This window comes from Rattus rattus, chromosome 4 (genome assembly GCF_011064425.1).
Source record: "Rattus rattus isolate New Zealand chromosome 4, Rrattus_CSIRO_v1, whole genome shotgun sequence".
Lineage (NCBI taxonomy): Eukaryota > Metazoa > Chordata > Mammalia > Rodentia > Muridae > Rattus > Rattus rattus.
The window spans coordinates 176,000,777-176,021,257 of NC_046157.1; the positions used below are offsets into that span (position 1 = coordinate 176,000,777).

At 50.1% G+C, this 20,481-nt stretch overlaps 1 protein-coding gene across 1 annotated transcript in view; it reads right to left on the reverse strand.

Moving 5' to 3' along the window:
• Positions 1-3,252: 3,252 nt before the first annotated feature.
• The window catches only part of Mtcl1 (microtubule crosslinking factor 1), a 122,670-nt gene continuing 105,441 nt past the window's right edge, over positions 3,253-20,481 (reverse strand). The window contains exons 11-16 of the mRNA XM_032901723.1: positions 19,490-19,744; positions 13,338-13,616; positions 11,496-11,527; positions 7,909-9,448; positions 5,690-5,746; positions 3,253-3,359 (exon numbers count right to left, since the gene is read on the reverse strand). Of these exons, the coding sequence (XP_032757614.1) occupies positions 5,708-5,746; positions 7,909-9,448; positions 11,496-11,527; positions 13,338-13,616; positions 19,490-19,744 (2,145 nt within the window). The 3' untranslated portion in view covers positions 3,253-3,359; positions 5,690-5,707. The remainder of the gene's footprint in view (positions 3,360-5,689; positions 5,747-7,908; positions 9,449-11,495; positions 11,528-13,337; positions 13,617-19,489; positions 19,745-20,481) is intronic.

A 20,481-nucleotide genomic window follows, 5' to 3' on the forward strand; every position in this document is an offset into this window, starting at 1 on the left:
CCATTACGCATAGCAAACCATTAGGTGCATTTAATAAAAACTTAAGAGGTTAAGTATTCGCAGACCTCTGGGCCCTCTTATAGACAAGGGTAAAGAAAAATTAGAATTATGTGCGCCGATATGAAACTAGATGCATGACATTGGAAACCTCGACGTAGCACATTACCTCCTGGAGCCAGTACACAGCCATCCACTGTAGCTTGCGGAGGTCTCCGGGAGGCTGAAGCTGCCATCCACCGTTGGGCAGGGTGTGCCGGTGGGTGAGTCTTGTTTCCTGGAATCTGCCACGTCTTTCTTTAGGACGGGAGAGCAGCTGGTGCGTGAGTAGCGGCTGGCTGAGATGCTTCCCTTGAACCCTTCCCTGCAGACGGCCGCTCTGCCTTCAGAACAGACCCCCAAACCCACAGAACTGCCTCATCAGCATTCGGTCCGACCAGCGGAACATGATTTCACCCTACAGTCTTGAAGTTTTGAATGGCTCCACCATAGACCTAACTATTTGGAGACTCCAGGTGGCTTTGTTCATGGAGGTCTGCGACTAGACAGATGCCTGATGGGACTGCTCTTATTAAGGCTTCCTGTACCTCTCTGCCATTTCACCCTGGAATGATGCTTACTTACACTGTCTGACCAACCGGGAAGTTTACCTTGTCCAACCGAGATCCTGGTGACCAGATTTTGTTCGTGTAATTTGGGGTGTCCTGTAGCAATACAAAGCCCACACTGCCCCCCAGGCATCCTCTTTTCCTATTCTAACAGCTCCCAACTCCAATACTGGGCCAGCCTGTTACCAAGATGTGATTTATTCCAAAGAGATAAGGAATATCAAGTTTCAGGAAACCTTGGTGAGAATGCCTTTCTCTGGGACTCCCACACTAACAGGAGGGATGGGCACCATCAGAACCGATACCTCGGATGCTCCTCTCAGAGTAAGGATGCAGGGGACTTAGAGTCAGCAGTCCCAGCTCCTGCTGTGAGCCTCTCAGCTCCCCCTGTGCTGGTCTGCAGCTGTCAGCACTGCTTTCTGTCTCTAAGACTAGGGACTGAGCCAAGGCTTCAAACATGCTAGGAACTCCCACGGAGCCATAGCTCAGCTCCCGCAAACACCGACCTGCTGAGAAGCTGTTTGTGGCTCTATCTACTGTGGCTGTGTGAAAATTTTTATTTTCTGCATTAGAAAGTTCTGATTGTGGTAAAATGTGCGATAGCTTTCTTGTGCTAGCCCCGCTAAGGTGTTAATTCGGTAGCACCAAGTGTATCTTGCTGTTGGACAGTCATTACTATTACCTTCGTCATCTTTTCTTCATGCTATACTGAAGCTCTGCCACCATCTTATGCCAGCTCCCTTCTCTCCTGCCTTCAACTCGCGGTCACCACTACTTCAGTTTGTCTCTACCATTGACTGGGTTAGTAAATATCACACGGGTGGGAATCACAGTTATTTGTGACTGACGTATCTCATTTGCTAGGTCTTCAAGGTTCGCCCACGATGAGAGTACCACCACATCCTTGTTTCTTGCTGCCAGCTAATATTCCACTGAGTGCACACATTCTGTTTCTCTACTGGTTTGTGGGTGGACATGTATGCTGTGTCTGTTTTTGGCTGTTATGCATAAAACTGCTGTGAAAAGTATCTATATATGAGTCTTATTAGTTCAGCCCAGAAGCTACTTGTATCCACATGGGGAAAGCTGGCTACACAGTAACTGTTACATGGACACATGGGGAAAAGCTGGCTACACGGTAACTGTTACATGGATAAAGGAATGTTAGGCGACTCCTTCTCCACCAATGTGACATCAGGGCTGCAACTGCTCCTCTCCCCACTAACACTTGTCTTGAAGCTATTTAAGGAAGAACTACATGACCCTGGGAAGAGGCCTTATTACCTCATCTGTATAAAAAGAGGACCATTGGGTTAATGAAACATCAAAGCCAGAAGCTCTGGCCTTTCTAAACAGCTCTGTGCTGCTCAGCACTCCTTCATAACTCCACCCCCAACACCAACATGCAGGCTTGCGAATCCACATGGAGATGGAGCGATACCTAGCGCTGTGTCCCTGTCTTCTGGTGTGTGCAGCCCCTCCCTTTCATCCCCACGCCCTCTGCCAGCTACGGAAAACCCAGAGGTCCATTTAGAACTGAGGAAGACGGGGGTGGGGGGGGTCAGTGAACGGTGACACCAAGACCTTGTTGCTTCCTTGTAAGGACTTTATTTCCACGTCACTGTGGTCTCAGGCAGACCCTGAGGCACCTTCGTCTGTCTCGGTTTGACCTCCCCGTGATTTTTGTAGTGCTTTTCCTTAAACAAGGAAATGTCGAGTGAGCTTTGTACACCATCAGTTAAATGTTTTGACAATAATTAAAAAAAAAAAAATGGTGCTGTCGTCTCACTGGTACAAGGGACCGACAGCAACAGTACATACAGTACGAGGAACAAGTTACAGTGGACCGGACCGACGCACACGCAGGCAAGGGCAGGGACAGAGCAGTGTATGTATGTACAAGTGCCCGAGGACGTGCGGTCAGGCTGAGCGGATGGGTCACGAGGTGTCTTACGTCCATCTGAAGGGTCCGTACCTTTTCCCATCTGCATCTTTCCAGATTACAGACACTCTTGTCTTCTGGCCTTTTGGCCTTTTCACGACAAAAAGTTCGCTGAGTTAGACAGTCTGAAGCATGAAATAAAACACTCCTAAAAAAAAAATTAAGACTGGACAAAATAAAATTTAACTTAGAACACCCTGAACAACAGAGAACCCACCGGAGCGGAACAGTGCAGATTTATCAACAAGCAGGCAGGACCGAGGACAAGGGCGCTCGAGAGCTCTTAAAATGTACATTGTTTTTAAAACTCTTAAATCTGTTTATACCTTATTTACCTTTTTTTTGTTTAATATACCGAGTGTAAAAAAGATGGAGACAAAAATAGTTTTCTGAGCTATGAAAAAATTATTACAGGCACGTTTACTGCTTCATTCCCGAAACAACTCAGTTTACCGGGTTGAACATTCAGTAGTAGCCGTGTGTTTTTGAAAAACATCCTTTGACCTTGAGAAAGCTACGTCTTTCTTTTGGGGGCGAAGGTTGGTTGAGGGTGATAGTCTGGTTATGCAAATTACAGTGAATTATTCCGGTGAACATCCATGCAAGCTTGCTTCCTGTCATGGGTGTGGCTTCTCCTCGGGTGGGTCCTCCTCACCGCGTTCCTCCAAGGACACTGGGTCTCCGGGTGACTGAGACTGTGAGGCAGTAGGGGAAGGTGGGGCCCAACGGGATGGAAGGCGGCGGTTTGCTGGTCTCTCTGGCCTGGAGAAGCAGGGCTCTAGGGATGGCGCGAGCGCAGAACAAGGCAGTTCCTTCAGAGCCGAGAGAGGGAGACAGCGTTACTCAGACCTGCAGTGTCATGTGGGCAACACCCCAACATACTCCAAACACACTGAAGTCAAATGGACAGAGACCGGGCAGGTTCAGCATCTGAATGATTACTGCATGCATGGAGTAACTTAAAATGACCGGTAAGACATTCCACATGAATGATTAGTGACGTGACCTAGTGCACTGTGACAGAACATAGCAACTCGATGACTTGTAGGGCATCTCCAGAACTGGGCTGGAACACAGAGAAGATGAAGGAACAACTGGGTCCACCTTGTCCCAGGTTCACCCTTGAGCCTTTGAAGGATCCTTTCAGCTACTGAGCTGGTCTCGAGGGATCTCAGTCTACTGAGGTCCAGAGACCTAGGGTTACATCCAGTTGTATTAGCAACGGGATTCAAACGGAACTCTGCTTATTCCAAGGTGACTGGCAGCAGGCTAAACAAACTCCCACAAGTTGTGTGTTGGGGGGAACCTGGTGCATTCAGACATTTTAATTGTGGTCCTACAACTAGGGCTATGCCACACTTGTGTTTCAGCCACTGTAACAATCTAAGGGCTGACCATGTGACACACAACCTTCGGCCATGATGCAAGTCATCTGTGGCCTCTTGCTTGTTTAAAAGGAATGTAAGGTTCCGTGTCCTTCGCCTGCGGGTCGGGGATCGGGAATGAGGAAAGCTGCGTCACACGATGTGTGAATCATGGATGATGTCGTGGAATAAGGCCCCGTGAGAAGTCAGGAGGTGAAACACAAGAGTTAGACGTGACTAACAGTGAAAGACCCCTGGATGAAGAGACAGTGAGGGGTGGAGGAGCAGAGGCTGTGTCCAATGGATGGGCGATGATGGCTCTTGGTGGGGGCGGGGGGGAGATGAAACATGGCAGCTGATGCTCAGAGATGGCCAGTGAGGATGGCATGACCCAAGAGCAGCCCCAAGAGCAGCAAGGCACCCAGCAAGAGCAATGGAGTAATGGGGCAGTCTTTCCCTTATTCCTGAGGGGCCAGCAAAAAAAGGAAATAACACTGAGATCATTCCATCAGATGTTTGGCAGGCATCTTACCTGACCTAGGAGGGGCCGCCCTGGGCCATTATGCAGACAGTACCCTGACAGCCAGGATGTACTCATAGTCAAGCGTGCTGCCCGAAACTGTCTCACTACGTCATCTCATAGTTCGGGGAGAAGGGTAGGGATGGTCTGAGAAATCTGTGTCCTCGCACCCACTACTGTCAGAGTGAACACGTGCATCTATAATAAATGTTGGAGTGGCTTCAGGGTTATCTAGCCGATCTTCCTTCTGAGGGTGAATGGGAGCAAGCTTTTCTCAGAGGTCACCCCACCCTCCTCACTAGCATCGAAGGTTTGCGCAGGAAAAACCATGCAGCCTTGCTATCCAGAAAATGAACATTTTCCTTATTAGAGCACCAGCACACAGACAAGCAACGTTGTTCGGAATCCAGAAGCCAGTGAGGTGGCTGTATGGAAATGGCCTTCCCCGCCACTTTCTTGGCTGTTTCCCCCACCCTGCTATGGGGACACACCTTATATCTGATGGTAGCTGTGTCTCCCCCAAGACATTGTTATGTACACCAGGCTGGCCTCAAACCCAGATATCCACTGCTTCCGCCTCCGTAATGCTGGGATAAAGGCGTGCGCCACGCCGATTAATAAGTGTGGCTCTATCTTTATTATCAACTTCAGGTAGACCAGGAGGCTGACTACATCCTGGACTCGACCCAAAATGCATCCTTTCTTACGGTCTCACTCCATCCAGGCTCTGATGGCTGTGCACAGGTCTTGAAAACACCCGGAGCAGGAATGTCTGTTACGATTCACTCAGCTCCTTCTTATCAAGAACCTAACTTCTTCACAGTTGGACTCACTTGGAAGGACAAGAGACTTTTAGGTCTGCCCTTGATTCATGTTTGTTTGAAAAACAAGAGAGAGAAGGCTCAGCACATTATGCACGCCATGCCCCAGCACACGGCAACACCGAAACGCCAGTGAGCAGTGGTGGGTAGGTGTAAAGCCAAACACTCCCACAGGAAAAGACAGACTCCCGAGATGGTCCCTCCTGGCCAGGGCTTCTCTGTTCAACTGCGCGAGAGGAGAAACTTTAGCAGTACCCTATATTCTAAGTAGTTCACCCCGGAGGTGGGCAAAATGGGGTGTGTGTGAGCTCAGTGTCTGTCCCTTGGGGGTGAGTGGATGTCCACAGATGATGATGATGGATGCCGAGCGCCCACCACGAGCACCTCAGCTACACACACAACTCTGTGGGCGGGTGGAGGCCGGAAGAAGCACTTACAGTGTGAGGCAGGCAGGGCTAGAGTCCCCACGGGGCAGTTAGTAAGACAGTTTGGTTCTGGACAGACGGACAGAGAGAGAAAGAAGAGAAAAAAATAAACAAGTCGGTTGGAAAGTATGTTGAAAATAAAACAATACAAATATAGGCCCTGCTCCAAGATGGCCTCCAGGAGGGAATGCTGTCCTCTGGGTTCACTCAGAGGGAGGCCAGGCAGAAAGAGACCGTGGCTCAGCTCATAGGACTGTCTTCTGCTGTGAGCCAACACACTGGAGGAAGCAGAACTGAGGGGCAGGGGCCTCCCAGTTCTGACAGAATTTCCATGGCCAAGGGGGGGGGGGGACACAAATAGCATGGCTGGTTACACAGTCTGGTTTGTTCTGATCACCACAAGAGGCAGGCCAGGGTCCCTTGAGGGGTGAGAGGGAAGCAGGGGAGAAACATTTCCTGTCTCTCAGATGTTGAGATCCTAGTAACGATACCACACAGGGTGCTTGGCACAGGCTAGGAAAAAACACCAGCGACTCTGCTTATCTGGGTGTGAAAACCACACATTCACCGAGAGATGTAACGTCATTTCCAATGGGACTACTATGAGGGGTCAATCCAAACAGGAATGATTGATTCTCCTGGCATCCAGACCGTGCAAACGTCTGAGAGAAAGGGGAGAGAGCATGTCTTCTGTGTTACGTTAGCAGGTTGCTCTAAACAACATCAAGAATACAAACGGTCTTTGCTGCCCCAAATAAATCTCTCTGGTCTCTAATGAGTAGACACTCAGGATAGCCAATTGATGATGCCCTAAAGGAAGCTGTCTTAGCTGAAGGCACATACAAACAGACCCTCCCAAGCCACGAGAACTTATCTGAGGGTTCCTGAGGTTCAGTGGTAAACTTTGGAGGTTTAGATGAGAGAAGACACCATTTACTACCTGAGAACTCTTACCCTACGACATCCATTCTTCTCAAGAGCGTGTGACCAACCTGTCCTGACACTGTAGAGCTTGGGAAGGGGCAGGTCACGGAACAGCTGTTTCCATAGGTGACTGTCAGAGTCCACATTGGCCTGACCTACTTCTGGTTAGAACTCTGTTTTGAGTTAAGTGTTCCTTGAAGGGCTGGATGGGGAGCTTAATCATTTCTCCCCTGTGAGTAATTTGAGGGAGACAAAGAAAATACACCTTTCTCTTTCTGTCATCAGGAAGCCAGGCCTGGTGCCATGCAGGGAGTGGTGAGTAAGAAGCCTGGGAGTATCCTGCTGTCTTCCGACCGCTGCCCTTGCTGTATGTGGGCTGGGCTTGGTCGATGCTCACGAACATGCATGCATCCGGGATCCTAGGACTTGCAGTCCTGTGACTGCTTACTGGTCAGACCTACTCTGTCAGCACCGCAGTGACAGTGAGGCATAAACCCTGTCACCACTCCTATTATCAGGTTGCTTCCTGTTGCTGTGGACATAGGACCATAGGACTTCTTTCCCTTTGAGTCAGGTTCTCATTACGTAGCTTTGGATGGCCTAGACCTCAAAGAGCCACACCTTCCTCTGCCTCCCAAGTGCTAACGTAGTATGATATCACGCCTGTGAGAGCCCTTGTATGCTTGTGTCTTTTGTTTTGTGTTTATGTTTGTTTTTGGTGCAAGGGTACATGTGGGCATCCGTATCAGGAGAATCCAGTGCTGACAGATTTGTGTCACCATTGCCACGTTCTATTGCGGCACACTTTTTCATTACCTGATTCCAATGAAAACGGTTGGTTTAAAAGATGACAAACTGCTGGTCTGTACTGAGGTGGCCTGAGAATCCACAAGCCGTTCTTGTAGTTCCCAAGTTAAGAATTTGGTGTCCGTTATCCAAATGCACTGAAACACGCCCCTCACGCAACCACACACAAAGAGCTGCAGTGCGTAGAAATCCTGACAGACAGACACACATGCACAGCTCCCGCTTACTGAGTTTCTACACTTGCACCGTATCACACATAAAGAGCAAACACACATCAGACCAGAGGATGGAGCTGGAACAAGACCCATCTCACGGCTCTGGGGAGAGTTACAGTGAACCTGCTTATGAGGTACTCTGGGTTTGTCTCTCTGCCTGCTCTGTTCCACCCTGACTCCATTCCTGCCCAAGCTACACAGACTCCTGGAACCGCTGCCCAGGGTCCACTGCGGGCGTCCTATGCTGGGCAGCCTAACGGAGAAGGGAGCAGTTACCCAATTTACCTCCATGGATCCTGGTTCAGCTGGCACTGCTTCTCCGGGGTGGCTGTCGCTGGTGAGACCTGAGGAGCCATGGGTGGCTTGCTTCCTCTCCTCCTTTAAGGCATGCTCCAACAACTTTTTGTTGAGGATCCGGGCCACGTTCTCAGTGAGCGTGTAGCCAGGGGGTGCAGATAGGTCCTGTCTCACTGGTGTGCTTTCTCCACCGTCCTCCCTGTACATCTCTGAGCCTACCCCTAGAGGGCTGGGCGACCTTCCTCGGGAACTGGTGCCTGTTTCCTGGCCTGGACCCAGCTCCTGTCGAGGTTCTGCTGATCGAGATCGGCTCCCGGCCCTCACCCCGACCGGACTGTGGTCGATGATGTTGAAAAGGCTGGAGAGGCCATCATTGATGGTGGTGTGCACAGGGCTCTCCCTCGTGGTAGTGGAGCGGGCCCAAGCCGACTCACTGAACCCTTTCTGGGGCACGCCTGGTGAGGTCCTGCTGTTTGGCTGGTCAGCTTTTGAGGGGGGCTTTCTCTGAAGTTTGGGAGAACCGTACTTTGGGGAGCAGCAGGTGCGTTCAAACTTGGCCTGCACCTTCTCAATGGCGGGGGCCACCTGTCTGCTCCTAAGGCTGCGGGAAGGAGAAGACACAGGTGTGGTGCCACCTCCGGCTTTTGGCGTGAGACACTTGTGGGGGCTGCTGGTGACACCACTGGCACGCAGGGCCTCAGTCTGCAGGCCCACACTGATTGTCTGGATGGTCTGTGTCCCTGCTGTCCTAGACCCATTGGTCTGGCAAGCCATGTCCCTGACTTGGGGCTCGGCAGGACCAGAGCACATGGCATTCCTGACGGAGAAGGCCACCTCCTTCATGTCATCACTCATGTTCCTAGACATATCTAGGCTGTTCAGAGGGGAGGCAAATCCCAGGGAGGGGCAGAGAGGTCTGTCGAGGGGGCGGAGAGACCCCTCCACACAGTCTCGGGGGTGTCTGGGTGGGGTGCAAGGCCACCTGTTGAGCACAGGTTCTGGATGACCACCCTTGGCATCTGCCAGGTTCCCTCTCGCTCTGCTCATAGGAAAGGGGCCCTCAGGGTCCACTCGGCTCCTGCCCTCGCCGCCTGATGCTATACTGTCAACCCGGCGGATGGCAGGCGGGCTGTGCAGCACATGCACCCCAGACTGCTCGGTGAGGACATGGGTCCGCAATGGCTGCTTCTGGCAGTGCTCTGGGCTGGTCATGGTGTCTGTAGTCATGGTGACACTTGTGGTCAGGTACCAGGAGGAGTCGGGACAAGGCTCCGCTGTGGCCTCGTGCCCTACCCGACCCACCTCGGTCCTGTCTGCCCAGAGGTCTGGAGGCCGATCAGCCCCAGCCCTGGGGGATGTGTAGTCCCAGTCTTTGCTGTTGAATTCCTCGATGTACTTCAGGTCATCGGGGGACAAGGGTGGAGTGACATCCTCCCTGCTGCTGGCAGATGGTAGGCCCTTCTCAGGCAGGAACGGGGAGACGTCCATCAGACGCTGGAACTCAGACATACAGGACACAGACACTGCCCTAGGGAAAGATGCAGAACCGGTGTCAGCTCCTGGGTCATGCTCTGCACAAGAAAAGCCACGGAGGTGCCTGCCTCTACCTCTTAAAGCATGGGCCGGCCACTTGATATCCTCTGAGTGCTGATATGCTCACCTGATGAATGCCCGTGTCTTTACTGTCCTCTATATGTGACAAACTCCCTTGGATCCACGGACAGTGGGAAAGGAGAAGACAAGTGTGACAAGGCAATAGCTGGACTTGGTAGCCAATGGGTATGAGCGTGGGTGTGGACTCAACACTGGTGTTTTAACTCTGCCCGTTTCGATCTGACCTAAATTGATTGTGTTCCATGTGCCCATCTGCCACCACAGAGGTGGTGGGTGGCATACTGGACAAGTCAGGAGGTGGCTGGGGCATTCATGCAGTCAGTCTATCCACCAGGGCAAGCATAGGTGGGAGCTGGAAGTTCCCGCCACCTGAGGTGACAGAACCTTTGTGACCTGGAATCTCCAGCTGCAGCCCAAGTAGGAGGCAAGATGGACACCATCATAGTAGATTAGTTTCCCCTCACCTGATAGAGTTTATACCTAGGGTTATACCTAGCCCTGTCAGGGGTGACCCCAGATTCAGCACACAGACCACTTCTCTACAGAACCTGTTAATAAGCAAGCCAGGCTGGGCTACCCTGTGAACAAGCGTGTTCAGTGGTGGCTACACAGAATGGTCAGTGGAAGCAACGGGTGGGGGCTTCGTGGTTCCGGGGGTGAGCTGGATGGAGGAGCTTGGAGATGAGAAAGAATGGAGGGAACTTAGAAGCAGCCATGCTGGAGACACAATAAGACTGGGACTACTGGGGGTTGGGGGTTTAGCTCAGTGGTAGAGCGCTTGCCTAGCAAGCGCAAGGCCCTGGGTTCGGTCCCCAGCTCTGAAAAAAAGAAAAGAAAAGAAAAGAGAGAGAGACTGGGACTACTGGAAGCATGTCTGGGCACCTCCTGATGCAGGAGGCGTGGCAGGACCCACCATATTGTTAGCAGTCAGGGGCCGCACAGCCAGGGAGGGGTCAGAACCTTTGTGGTTTTGCACTGGGCACTTTGATGCTATTTATAGATTATAATCTGTAATTGACTACTTTTGAAGTTGAGAGAAGCCTGTAAAATGTAAAAACACGGTTATAGTGCAAAACGGCAACAGAGGGGTGGGCGGCCTGGGCTATCAGAAGCAAAGGGCTCCAAGCCTTCACCTTCAACACGAAGCTAAAGCTGCTGTGTGGGTGAGGGAGAGCAGTCGGTGGAGTGCCAGCTACGTGCTACTCCTCTGTGTCAGATACCATTGACTTCCTACATGTCCATACACACAAGCTACACAGAGAAAAGAGAAACTGAAGCCCTCCTGTTTATGGCTGTGGAAACTTGAGGCCCAAAGCACTTAAGTCCCACCCGGGAACAGGTCAGTAAGAGACATATGCAAATTGCTCCTAGAGTCTAAGCCCACAAGTAGACTTTCAGTTGCCTGGGGAAGACTCGAGAAGGGGCAGATCCATGCCTAGGCAACAATCTCGGTTGTGTGGACAACAGCCATCAGGGGCTGACACAGAGACAGTCATTTAGAGCCTCCACGTTCACTGGACAATTAAGGATAAAGGTGAAGGTGGCAAACTGCCAGAGACACAGGAGCTGGAAATAAAATGTATCCATCTGCAGAGGGAGGACAGGCGAGACCTGAGAGCTCATGTATCCATCTGCAGAGGGAAGAAAGGCAAAACCAGAGAGGCAAGCAGGGAGCTGGTATGTAACTAACATGGGTAGCAGCCCCAGTCCATTTCCCTTAGGAAAGTCTTTAACAACAAATCCCATTTACAGCAAGTACAGCGCCTCACAGATGGAGAGGCTTTCTGAACTTCGCGAGAAGAAAGTTTGCCTTGGATCATTTAATAGCTGGCCTTTCCGTACATGGAATATGAAGTTCTTATCCTAAATCACATACCAGCGTGTGTTGCCTTTTTGTTGCTATAACTAAAAACCCAGCATGTCCACAGGATGAATAATTTAAAAGCAATCCATTTACTTACCTTTGAAGATTTCCCTTGCGACTTTCTTCTTCCTGTAAAGGGAAACAAATACTTGTTGGAATCACTCAATTTTGGCTTCCTAGAAATCCTGTCTGTGCTAAAGCGACTAGTTCTGCTCTGCTCCCTTAAGATGTGGTTTTGAATGCTCACTGAGGCCAGGTCCTAAGTCACTGCCCTGAGCCCTTTGAAGTCCAACAGTAAAAGCAGCATCCGAAGCATCATGGGAAGGTAGGAGCTTCTGTGGTCTTCCCCCCAGGAAGGAGGAGCTGAGTGAGAAAAGTTAGCTAGTTGAGTAATCAGCCCTCCACATCCCAACTTTATGGAGTTCAAAGAACTGTCAATCCCGAGTGTGTGTGTGTGTGTGTGTGTGTGTGTGTGTGTGTGTGTGTGTGTGTGTGTGTGTGTGTGTGTTCTGGGTTGGGGTGGGAGCAGAGGGTAACAGTGAAGAGAGAGTTTGTAGCTTGACATCCTCTGGTCTAAATCTTACCGTGAAGGCTGGTGTGGCATCCTTGGGGCCAGGACCCCTGCTTGCTTTTAAACATTCTGAGCTACAATCCAAAGACTAACAGCACCGAGAACGGTGCTGGCCAGCAGCACTACAAACGCACAGGTTGTCTGTCTATTGGGAAAGCTGACACGGCTTGTAAGAAGCAATCCCTTGAGAATAATGGAACCATGTTTCTCTGGACAGAAAGACTGAAGGGTGCCCCTCCTCACAGACATTGTGTCTCTGTTTCCGTTGTGTAGAGGAGTAAGGTTCGCACTCTGACCTTGTGCCCTGTCTTCTATGAGACTGGACTGTAGAGATTGCCTGCAGATCTGTGGGCAGGGCGGACGAACATCCTACCGCCCGATACACACTACTGGGAGTAAGGCGCTGACCTCACTGACTGCACGGTTGGGCATCCCTCAACCCGGAAGGTTGGAATATGGAGTACTTCAAAGTCTGAAAAGCTTTCAGTTCTGACCTTTGCTTCACACATGAAGTAACCACATTGAATAAGATAACCTTTAGGCTACATGCGTAAGGTATGAACCTTAAAATGATTTCTGTGTTTGAATTACTCCGATCCCTAAGTCACCTCATATGTATACATAAATATCCCAAACCTGGAAGAATAGGAAATCTGAAACCCTGTGGTCTCTGCATTTTGAATCAGGTGCATTCAAGTCACGTAACGTGTCCATATTTCAACACTACCAGAGACAAGACCCTGTAAGTATGAAGTATTTGAAAGAACACCTCCGTTAACCGGTTCACATACAATGATCCCTGGATGTGCCCTTGTCCAATCATCCCTGTTTTATTGAGATAGGGTCTCACTATCCCTAAAACGAGGTTCTAAAAAGACATCATCGCAGGGGAAAAAGTGATCTATGTCGCAGATATTTGGTGGCTCTCTTAATTGCTCATTCGCAATCTAATTGTTGGATTTTTTTTTTCCCTTCGCCCAAAAATTACGTATTTATAGTGGCTGCCATTTAGTGATAGCTATTAAGTGTTAAGAAATTTCTTAATACAGAAAGACTTCTCAGCTGTTAGCTTTCCAGAATCAGAAAACTGTACTATGATATCAAGAAAAGTTGAAAAATATACTTTTATTTTGTCTTTTGTATTTTGTATTCTCTCAAGAGTTGTCACATTATAGGGGACCACAGTCCAGCATTTCAGTGGGATTGGGGTCAGGCCCACCAACACGGCCATCACATCACCAATGCCGATAGTTCACGCGGCTCAATGCACAGGTTGTCTGGGGAACTTGATGAGCGCTAGACACTGGCAGCACCTAAGGACACCGCCCTCCAGCCATTAGGAACCTCAGGGGACAAACCCAGGCTGACCTCCGCAAGGCAGTTCCTGAGGGGTGGCGGGTCCTCTGAATCATCGTCCAGGGACAAAGCGTCCAAGTACAGGTTCTCGCTGGCTGAGCACCTGTCCGACTCCTTCAGTTTGGAGAGCGGCCGGTCTTCAAAAGGCATGGAGTCAGCGTCTTCACAGGGCCACATGGACACAGGACGGGACGGGTGTAGGCTTCCTTGGTGTGGGTAAGGATGGCTGTCCTCTTCTCTTGGGCTGCAGAGGAAACTGCCGCTTCTCCGGGGACTTTTCTCTTTCTGTAACTGGGGGTGTTAAAAACGGAAACAATCAGCTTCTGGTTTTCGGCGTGACAATCTCTCTGAGACCACCCTTTCCCGCTGCTTCGAGTTGCCTGTGTCTATCTGAAAAGACCTGGCTGGAAGAAAATGCTCTTACGGTTCTGACCTTAGTTACAAAATGTCCCTCAAGATCGCATATGCTTTCTGAAGGAAAGCGCGCTTTACCGGGACTGTGGAAACTGTGTTTACCATGCAAGCCTTCCTGGTGCAAATATTTCTGTTTGGAGGGGCCTTTGCTGTGGTTGTATAATTTACTGTGCTCACGGGAAATTAGACTTTTTTTTTTTAAGTTTAATGGGAATAAACATCAGGTTTAATACTTTCATTTGCAACTACCACCAGGACTTCAGTTACTCTCCACAGAGTACTTTCGTGGATGGCAAACTCCTGAGGTGAACCGCATTTTCCCTAACTGATTCAAGGTGGATAACAAATTCTATATATAACTCAAGGGATTGAACTGGATTAGAGCCACACAGTGCTAAAAGATGGCTTTAACTCTGCTCCAGACGGTTAAAACGTAACTGTGCAGACGGCTAGGTACGGCGCGCTTGCTGTTCTAGCTTGGGAAACTGGAGTATTCACGGGCAAGCACAGATCGCTTGGAGAGAGGCTGGAGATGAAGGGGTTGGGCATAAAGCCGCTGGGGGTGCGCGTGCCTAACACTCGCAAAGCCCTGCTCCAAATCCCAGCGCTCAGAGATGGCAGGGACTGTAGCTGTGGTCATGTGGCCTGCTGGCTAGCCAGCAGAAGTAATTTCTCAGCTGTTACTTAGCTCATTGGAGATGAGTGGACAGGTGAGTCGGCAGAGGGGACTGGTAGATACAGACATAGCCATGTAAAGTCACAGAGGAGTGTCAGGATGTCCCAGGAGTGTGCCTCATAGTCCCCATCCCACCCCCACCCCCACCCCCACTTATAGAAGCTACAATGGAGGCTTGAAGGCATAATCGTCTAGGACTTCCCAGTGAGATCTTTACTGGCATGTGCTCCTAGATTGACTATTCTCTTGAATAAGCAAATTTTCTAATGAAACCCAAAGTGGCAATTGGATTTCATCCGAAACAGTGGCCGATTAGAGATTTCCAGTTCTCAAGCGCTGAGATGGTGGAAGAATTTCTAAAACCCCCTCAAACCCAAACAGACGGTTTTCCAGAGCACCTTTACAGACTGCCTCTCTGCACCCAGTTTGAACCTACATCTGTAAAAAGTGCGGCCTGTGGCCCATCGGGAGGAAGCTGCACAGGACAAAACGACCCTCTACTCAGATTTTTCCCCCTTACTTTGGAGGTGTTCACACAGAAAGCTCTTAAAGATGGGGCATCTGCAGCAAAATTTTAGGTGGCAACCTGAAGCAGGTTCACCATTAAATCGGGAAATAAACCGATCTCTCTGGGTTCGAGCTCAGCTCCTTCTGTCTCTTCTCCCCCACCCTCTCTTCCCGGTTCCCTTGATGATGCTAAATGCTTCGCTTAGGAAAGTTACATAAAAAGGGAAGCTTATTATTATATCCCTCTACCGCATGTCAGTGCCATTCGAGTTCCAACGCACGATCATCTCCCGAGTTATTTTGGGCGAGGAAAAAGATGCAAGCGTCACGATGGAAGCCGCAAATGTGTGCCGAGGGTGTGTGTGTGAAGGGGACGAGTAGAGAGGAGAGCTGTGAGCAGATGCATTCTAACTCAGTAAAGTGGGACTGCAAAAGTACACCCGGGCAGCCAGCAGCAGTCTGCACTGGGCCTGCTAAGTATCAGGTTTCCTTTATTAAAAAGAGAGAGAGAGAGAGAGAGAGAGAGAGAGAGAGAGAGTGTGAGTGTGCCGGAGCGGCTGGAGCTGGCCTTCCCGGCTGCTGAGATGCCTGTGCACTGCTGTAATGGGCCCTTCCTTGGTGGGTAAGGTTTCCCAGGCCTGCGTACCTACTACTGTACTTTCAATCTGCAGCAGAACAGCATTCAGTGCAAACAGGAAATCGAACAGGTTCTATGTCAAAAGACTGAGCCCAGCAAAATCTCAAGACTATCCCCTCGCAACTGGGTGAGCGGAAGGAGGTCACCCCAGAACAGGTTTTAGAGGGTGGGCCGGCTGTTCGGGTTTTGAAGGTAGCTGACTTAGCTCCCTATGTACATGGATAGATAGATAACGCTCTGTGGCTGTGATCTGGGAGCTGATCGGTCGTATGGAGAAATCTAGTATGACTACGTAAAAGCTAACTACCCCACCCCCCCACCCCAGTCAAACGTGGGTAGGAGGTAAGAGGTCTTCTGCTAGGATAGATGAGACACGCTGAGTGACCTTAGCCACAGTTCCACGGTCGTTCACCATACGCTCCGCCTTGTGCAGGGCAGGAATTAATGTGGTAGTTTAACGACACTGGAAAAGCACGAAGCATGTGTTCTGGAAGTGGAAAATGGATTTAGTGCCACTTCTTTGACTGTCTGTATCAAGTTATCACAGCCAAGGTTATACGGCTTCCCGGGGAGTCAGATATCAAGTGGATGCTGTGGGGGATATTCAGTTACATATTCGGTTCATCTATGGAATGTACACCTAGACATTAAACCAGCAAGCAACTGGGTGAGCAATGAAGCCCCGTGATCGCTTCCACTTGTGCAAACATCTCCATGGGCGCTCCCTTCAGCCAAAGTCCTCTCTCAGATAAAATGGCTACCGTGTTAGTTTTTCAAATAGGGCAGTGTGATTACGAAACCCTTTAAGGTGCTGGAGTGCTTCGGTGGGAAATTAGACCCATTTCTGAGAGCCCAATCTCTGTGTGTGCAGCATTCTTTCATCATGGACCGCTCTGATAAACAGGGAAGTCCTACACAGATGCTGGGGTCTACGGAACAGGCGTGAGGACCGGGTGGACACCTGAAATGCCGGGTGCTATACAACACCTAAGACACAGAAAGGAAGCTCAGGCCTTGGTCCTTGTTACCCTCCCCCCCACACCCCACACACACACATCCTCCAAACAGTGTCAAAGTAAGGTGACAGCTCAGCCCTGGGTCACTTCAGAAACTGAGTGTCATCAACTGTGTCTGGCCAAGGTTTTCTTTGCTAGAAATTCCTTATTTCCCTGAAGAAAACAAAAGCCTTAGATGCCCACTGAATTTACGGCAAGTGTGTCTTTCAGAGCTGAAGAAGCCTGGGACAGGATCAACAAGCAGCAATGACCAGACAAGGGGATCCTCAAAGGTCCATGACGGGGAGCACGACGGCCTCGCTGGGACACAGCAGGGACAGTCAGATGAGCAATCCAAAGCAGTGGCTGGGAATGAAGGTCCTAAGTAACTGTTGTTTCCCAGGAGATTAAACACTGCCTCTCCGAGGAAGGAGAAAGCGTCATGCAATGTATGAGGCCCAGGAAGCATGGAGAGCAGATTCACTGAGAGTCTTCTCCAAGGTTACATAAACACTAACAGTTGTGGAGGAAGGAGACACTAGTTGGCTGAGCTGCCTGCAGTTTATGTATAGCATAGGTACAGCCCCCATGAATCACTGTGTGCTGAGGTGGGTGGGCTTATCAGTGAGGTGTCCTCCTGGCAGCCACACTGTAAGTAACCCCTCACCCGTGGTCCTGTAAGTACCCCATATAAACTCAACGTTTCACTAAACTAGATTTGGGTGGAATCATCCCTTGATCGGAACTCCATCTGGGGCAGAGACATCTGCTCATGTCTGCTGAGAGAAAGTGATAAAATGGTGTTTATTTTATAAGAATACAGGCTACTGTTAGCTCCGAATTCCTGCCTCAAGGCAGACCCACTCAGCAGAGCACAGACTCGAGGCAGACCCACTCAGCAGAGCACAGATGCTAGGCACAATCTGGCAGACTCTTCACAGTGCTGTATCTCTAAACCAAACAGGAAATGATGACTTTCCTCTTGGTAGTATTTGGAGAATTTTGAAATGGAGCCACATCAAATATTAGCAAGGTGACTCATTGGTGATCAACCGGGGAGAGCCTCTGCTCCTTCTGTCTGTAGTGCCCTTTCTTCCTCTCTACTGTTTCCAAGTCAAAGGCTCTGGGTCATTTCTAGGTCATTTAGTGTGTCCTGGGTCTTTTCCTGTGTAAATTTAAACTCACATTTACCTGCGTTCGATTCTAGCATAGGAACCGTGCCGTACATGTGGTTGACAGAGCATACTTCTCTAAAGGCTCTCTGAGGGGTGCAAGCCCAGTGAGTGCTTATAACAAAATCGCGATCCCCTTTATTCTAGCTACTGTTTCTAACTGATATTCCTCAAGGCCTTATGCGTTTATGAGAATGATGGATTGAAACAGGCAAGGTATCTGCAGGCTGAAGATCTAGCCACTGGGGTATTCTAAAACCTCTGCTCAGTGTGACGTGGTAACCTGAATTTTCACACTGCTCCCGGCCTCCTGCAGCTGCGTAAACTGCCCGAGTGTGTGCGATGCCGAGAGTGGTTCTCCAGGCTGCAGGAAAACAGCTCCCTCTGCTCTCCCTGCAGCCGTCTGAATTTGTTCACCGGAAGCTGATGAGCTACCAGATACCGCCCTTGGTTCTGCTCCTGTCCAATCATAGCTCTGCAATGCCCACAGCAGGAGCGATCACCAGCAGACAATGGCCTCTGACTCAGTTTGGTAATTACTTCACTAATGGTGACAATTCCACTCAGGCTGCGGCGTCACCTAGTCTTCCGTGGCCATCCTAAGGGAGTACTCTGGGGTAGAACTCCTTGAAGACAACCCAAAATAACCTCCCCTTTCACGTTTAATCTCCAAATCCTGTTAAAAGATCACTTACCAGCTCCTGCGCTTATATACAGAGGCAAGTCGCCTACTAACTCTGCAGTGAAAGGTGTGTGTGAGGTTAGGGTGTGATGATTAACCTTAATTGTCAACTTCACTGCATTGAGAAATGCCTACGTTAAGTAATGCTGACCTGGGAGTATCCATAGTGGCCTTTCAATTGATTACATCCTTGGGGCTCTGACCTAATAAATGAATTAATTCCTAGGCGAATTCACAGTTGATGGTATTCCTGGAAGGTGGTGGACAGTAAGAGGTGGGGTCCTCCTGGATGAAGCAGGTCCCTAGGGCTATGCCATTGCAGCCATGGCTTGCCCAATCCCTCTCTATTGTTCTCTATGCTTCCTGTCCACCATGAGATGAAGGCCTTCCTCTGTCATGTGTTTCAGCCACCACATACCGTCCAGACACTGCACCAAGCAACCGTTGACTGAACCAACGCGAACCACAACCTTTTACATTGTTCTCACGGGTCTTCTGGCACAGCTACACAAAAGTAACACATGAAGCTCAGGACCAGATCTCCATTGTGAGAAGCCTAGCATTTCTCACTCTTCCTCTGGATGCTCTCAATAGAATGCAGATGACAACAACAGTCTCCTTTCTCTATGTTCCTGGACTGAGAACTATCTGTGTGCTGCACTAAGTTCTGGAGTTGCATTGCAGTCTGGGCTGCAGCACTCTAAGGCTGTGATGTACTCTGGGGCTGTGGTGCACTCTGGGCTGCGGTGCACTCTGGGGCTGCGGTGCACTCTGGGCTGCGGTGCACTCTGGGACTGCGGTGCACTCTGGGCTGCGGTGCACTCTGGGGCTGTGGTGCACTCTGGGCTGCGGTGCACTCTGGGGCTGCGGTGCACTCTGGGCTGCGGTGCACTCTGGGCTGCGGTGCACTCTGGGCTGCGGTGCACTCTGGGCTGCGGTGCACTCTGGGCTGCGGTGCACTCTGGGCTGCGGTGCACTCTGGGCTGCGGGGCTGTGGTGCACTCTAAGCTGCGGGACTGCGGTGCACTCTGGGCTGCGGTGCACTTTGCTCTGCTGCGCTCTGGAGCTGCAACATGCCTACCTGCTCCACCCGCCATAGGAGCTCCTCCTTCTGCCTCCCCCACTCCTGCCGCTCGTTGTCCAGACGCTCCAGCAGCTCCACCTTCTCCCGGTTCCAGTTCTTCTCTCGGTGATGGATCTGCCAGCGCAGGTCCATGACCAGGCCGTGGCTGTCAGCCAGCAGTTTCTGGTGTACCTCTCTCTCCTTCTTCAAGGCCCCTTTGCCCTCAGCAGAGGAGTCCAGCTCTCCCAAGCTTTTCTCAGTCTTCTCTTCCAGCTGCCAAGAAGAAAAGACATAGGAACACCCTCTCTAGAAGTCCAGCGTTGGAGGGAGAAAGAACTCGGTATGTCTACACCCGATCCCAGGATATACACGTAAGGGAAGCTGGACTGATCCCATGGATTTATAAGGCCAGAAATAAGAATATTGACTGTGAAATCTCTAGCTTGTTGAGCGCAGTTCTTATCCCACCTTCCAGTCTAAGCCACTCGGCCTTCTCCCTCTACAGCTCTTTGAAGATGGTACCATGTCTGGTCTAATATTCTTGGCCCTTATCTGGGTCAAAATAATGGAACCCAATAGTCTTTAATGAATGTTTAATAAATTTTCACCCTCAAATACCTGAGGGTGAAATAGACAAGTAAAACAAAATGCATTCTATGTCTTAGATAGTCAAACTGGCAGAAACCAGAGAAAGGTGACGGCACTAGGCCTTCCTCCCTCTGGAGACCAGGAAACACCCTGTTTTTTCTAAGTGCTCTTGGTCCCTAGAACTATTGATCACTGCACATGGTGCTCAAGAATCACACAAGAAACATCAGAAAATTCAAGTCAGATGACAGTGGGCACCTCTAATGGCTGAGGCAAAATTTCAATCTGATCCATGTGCTTGTTGGTTCCTGTCAACTGACACAAGCCTAAACAGTTCTGGGAAGAGGAAGTCTTAAGAAAACTCCTCCATATGACGACTGGCCTGTAGGCAAGTCTGTGTGGTATTACCTTGATTGATAATT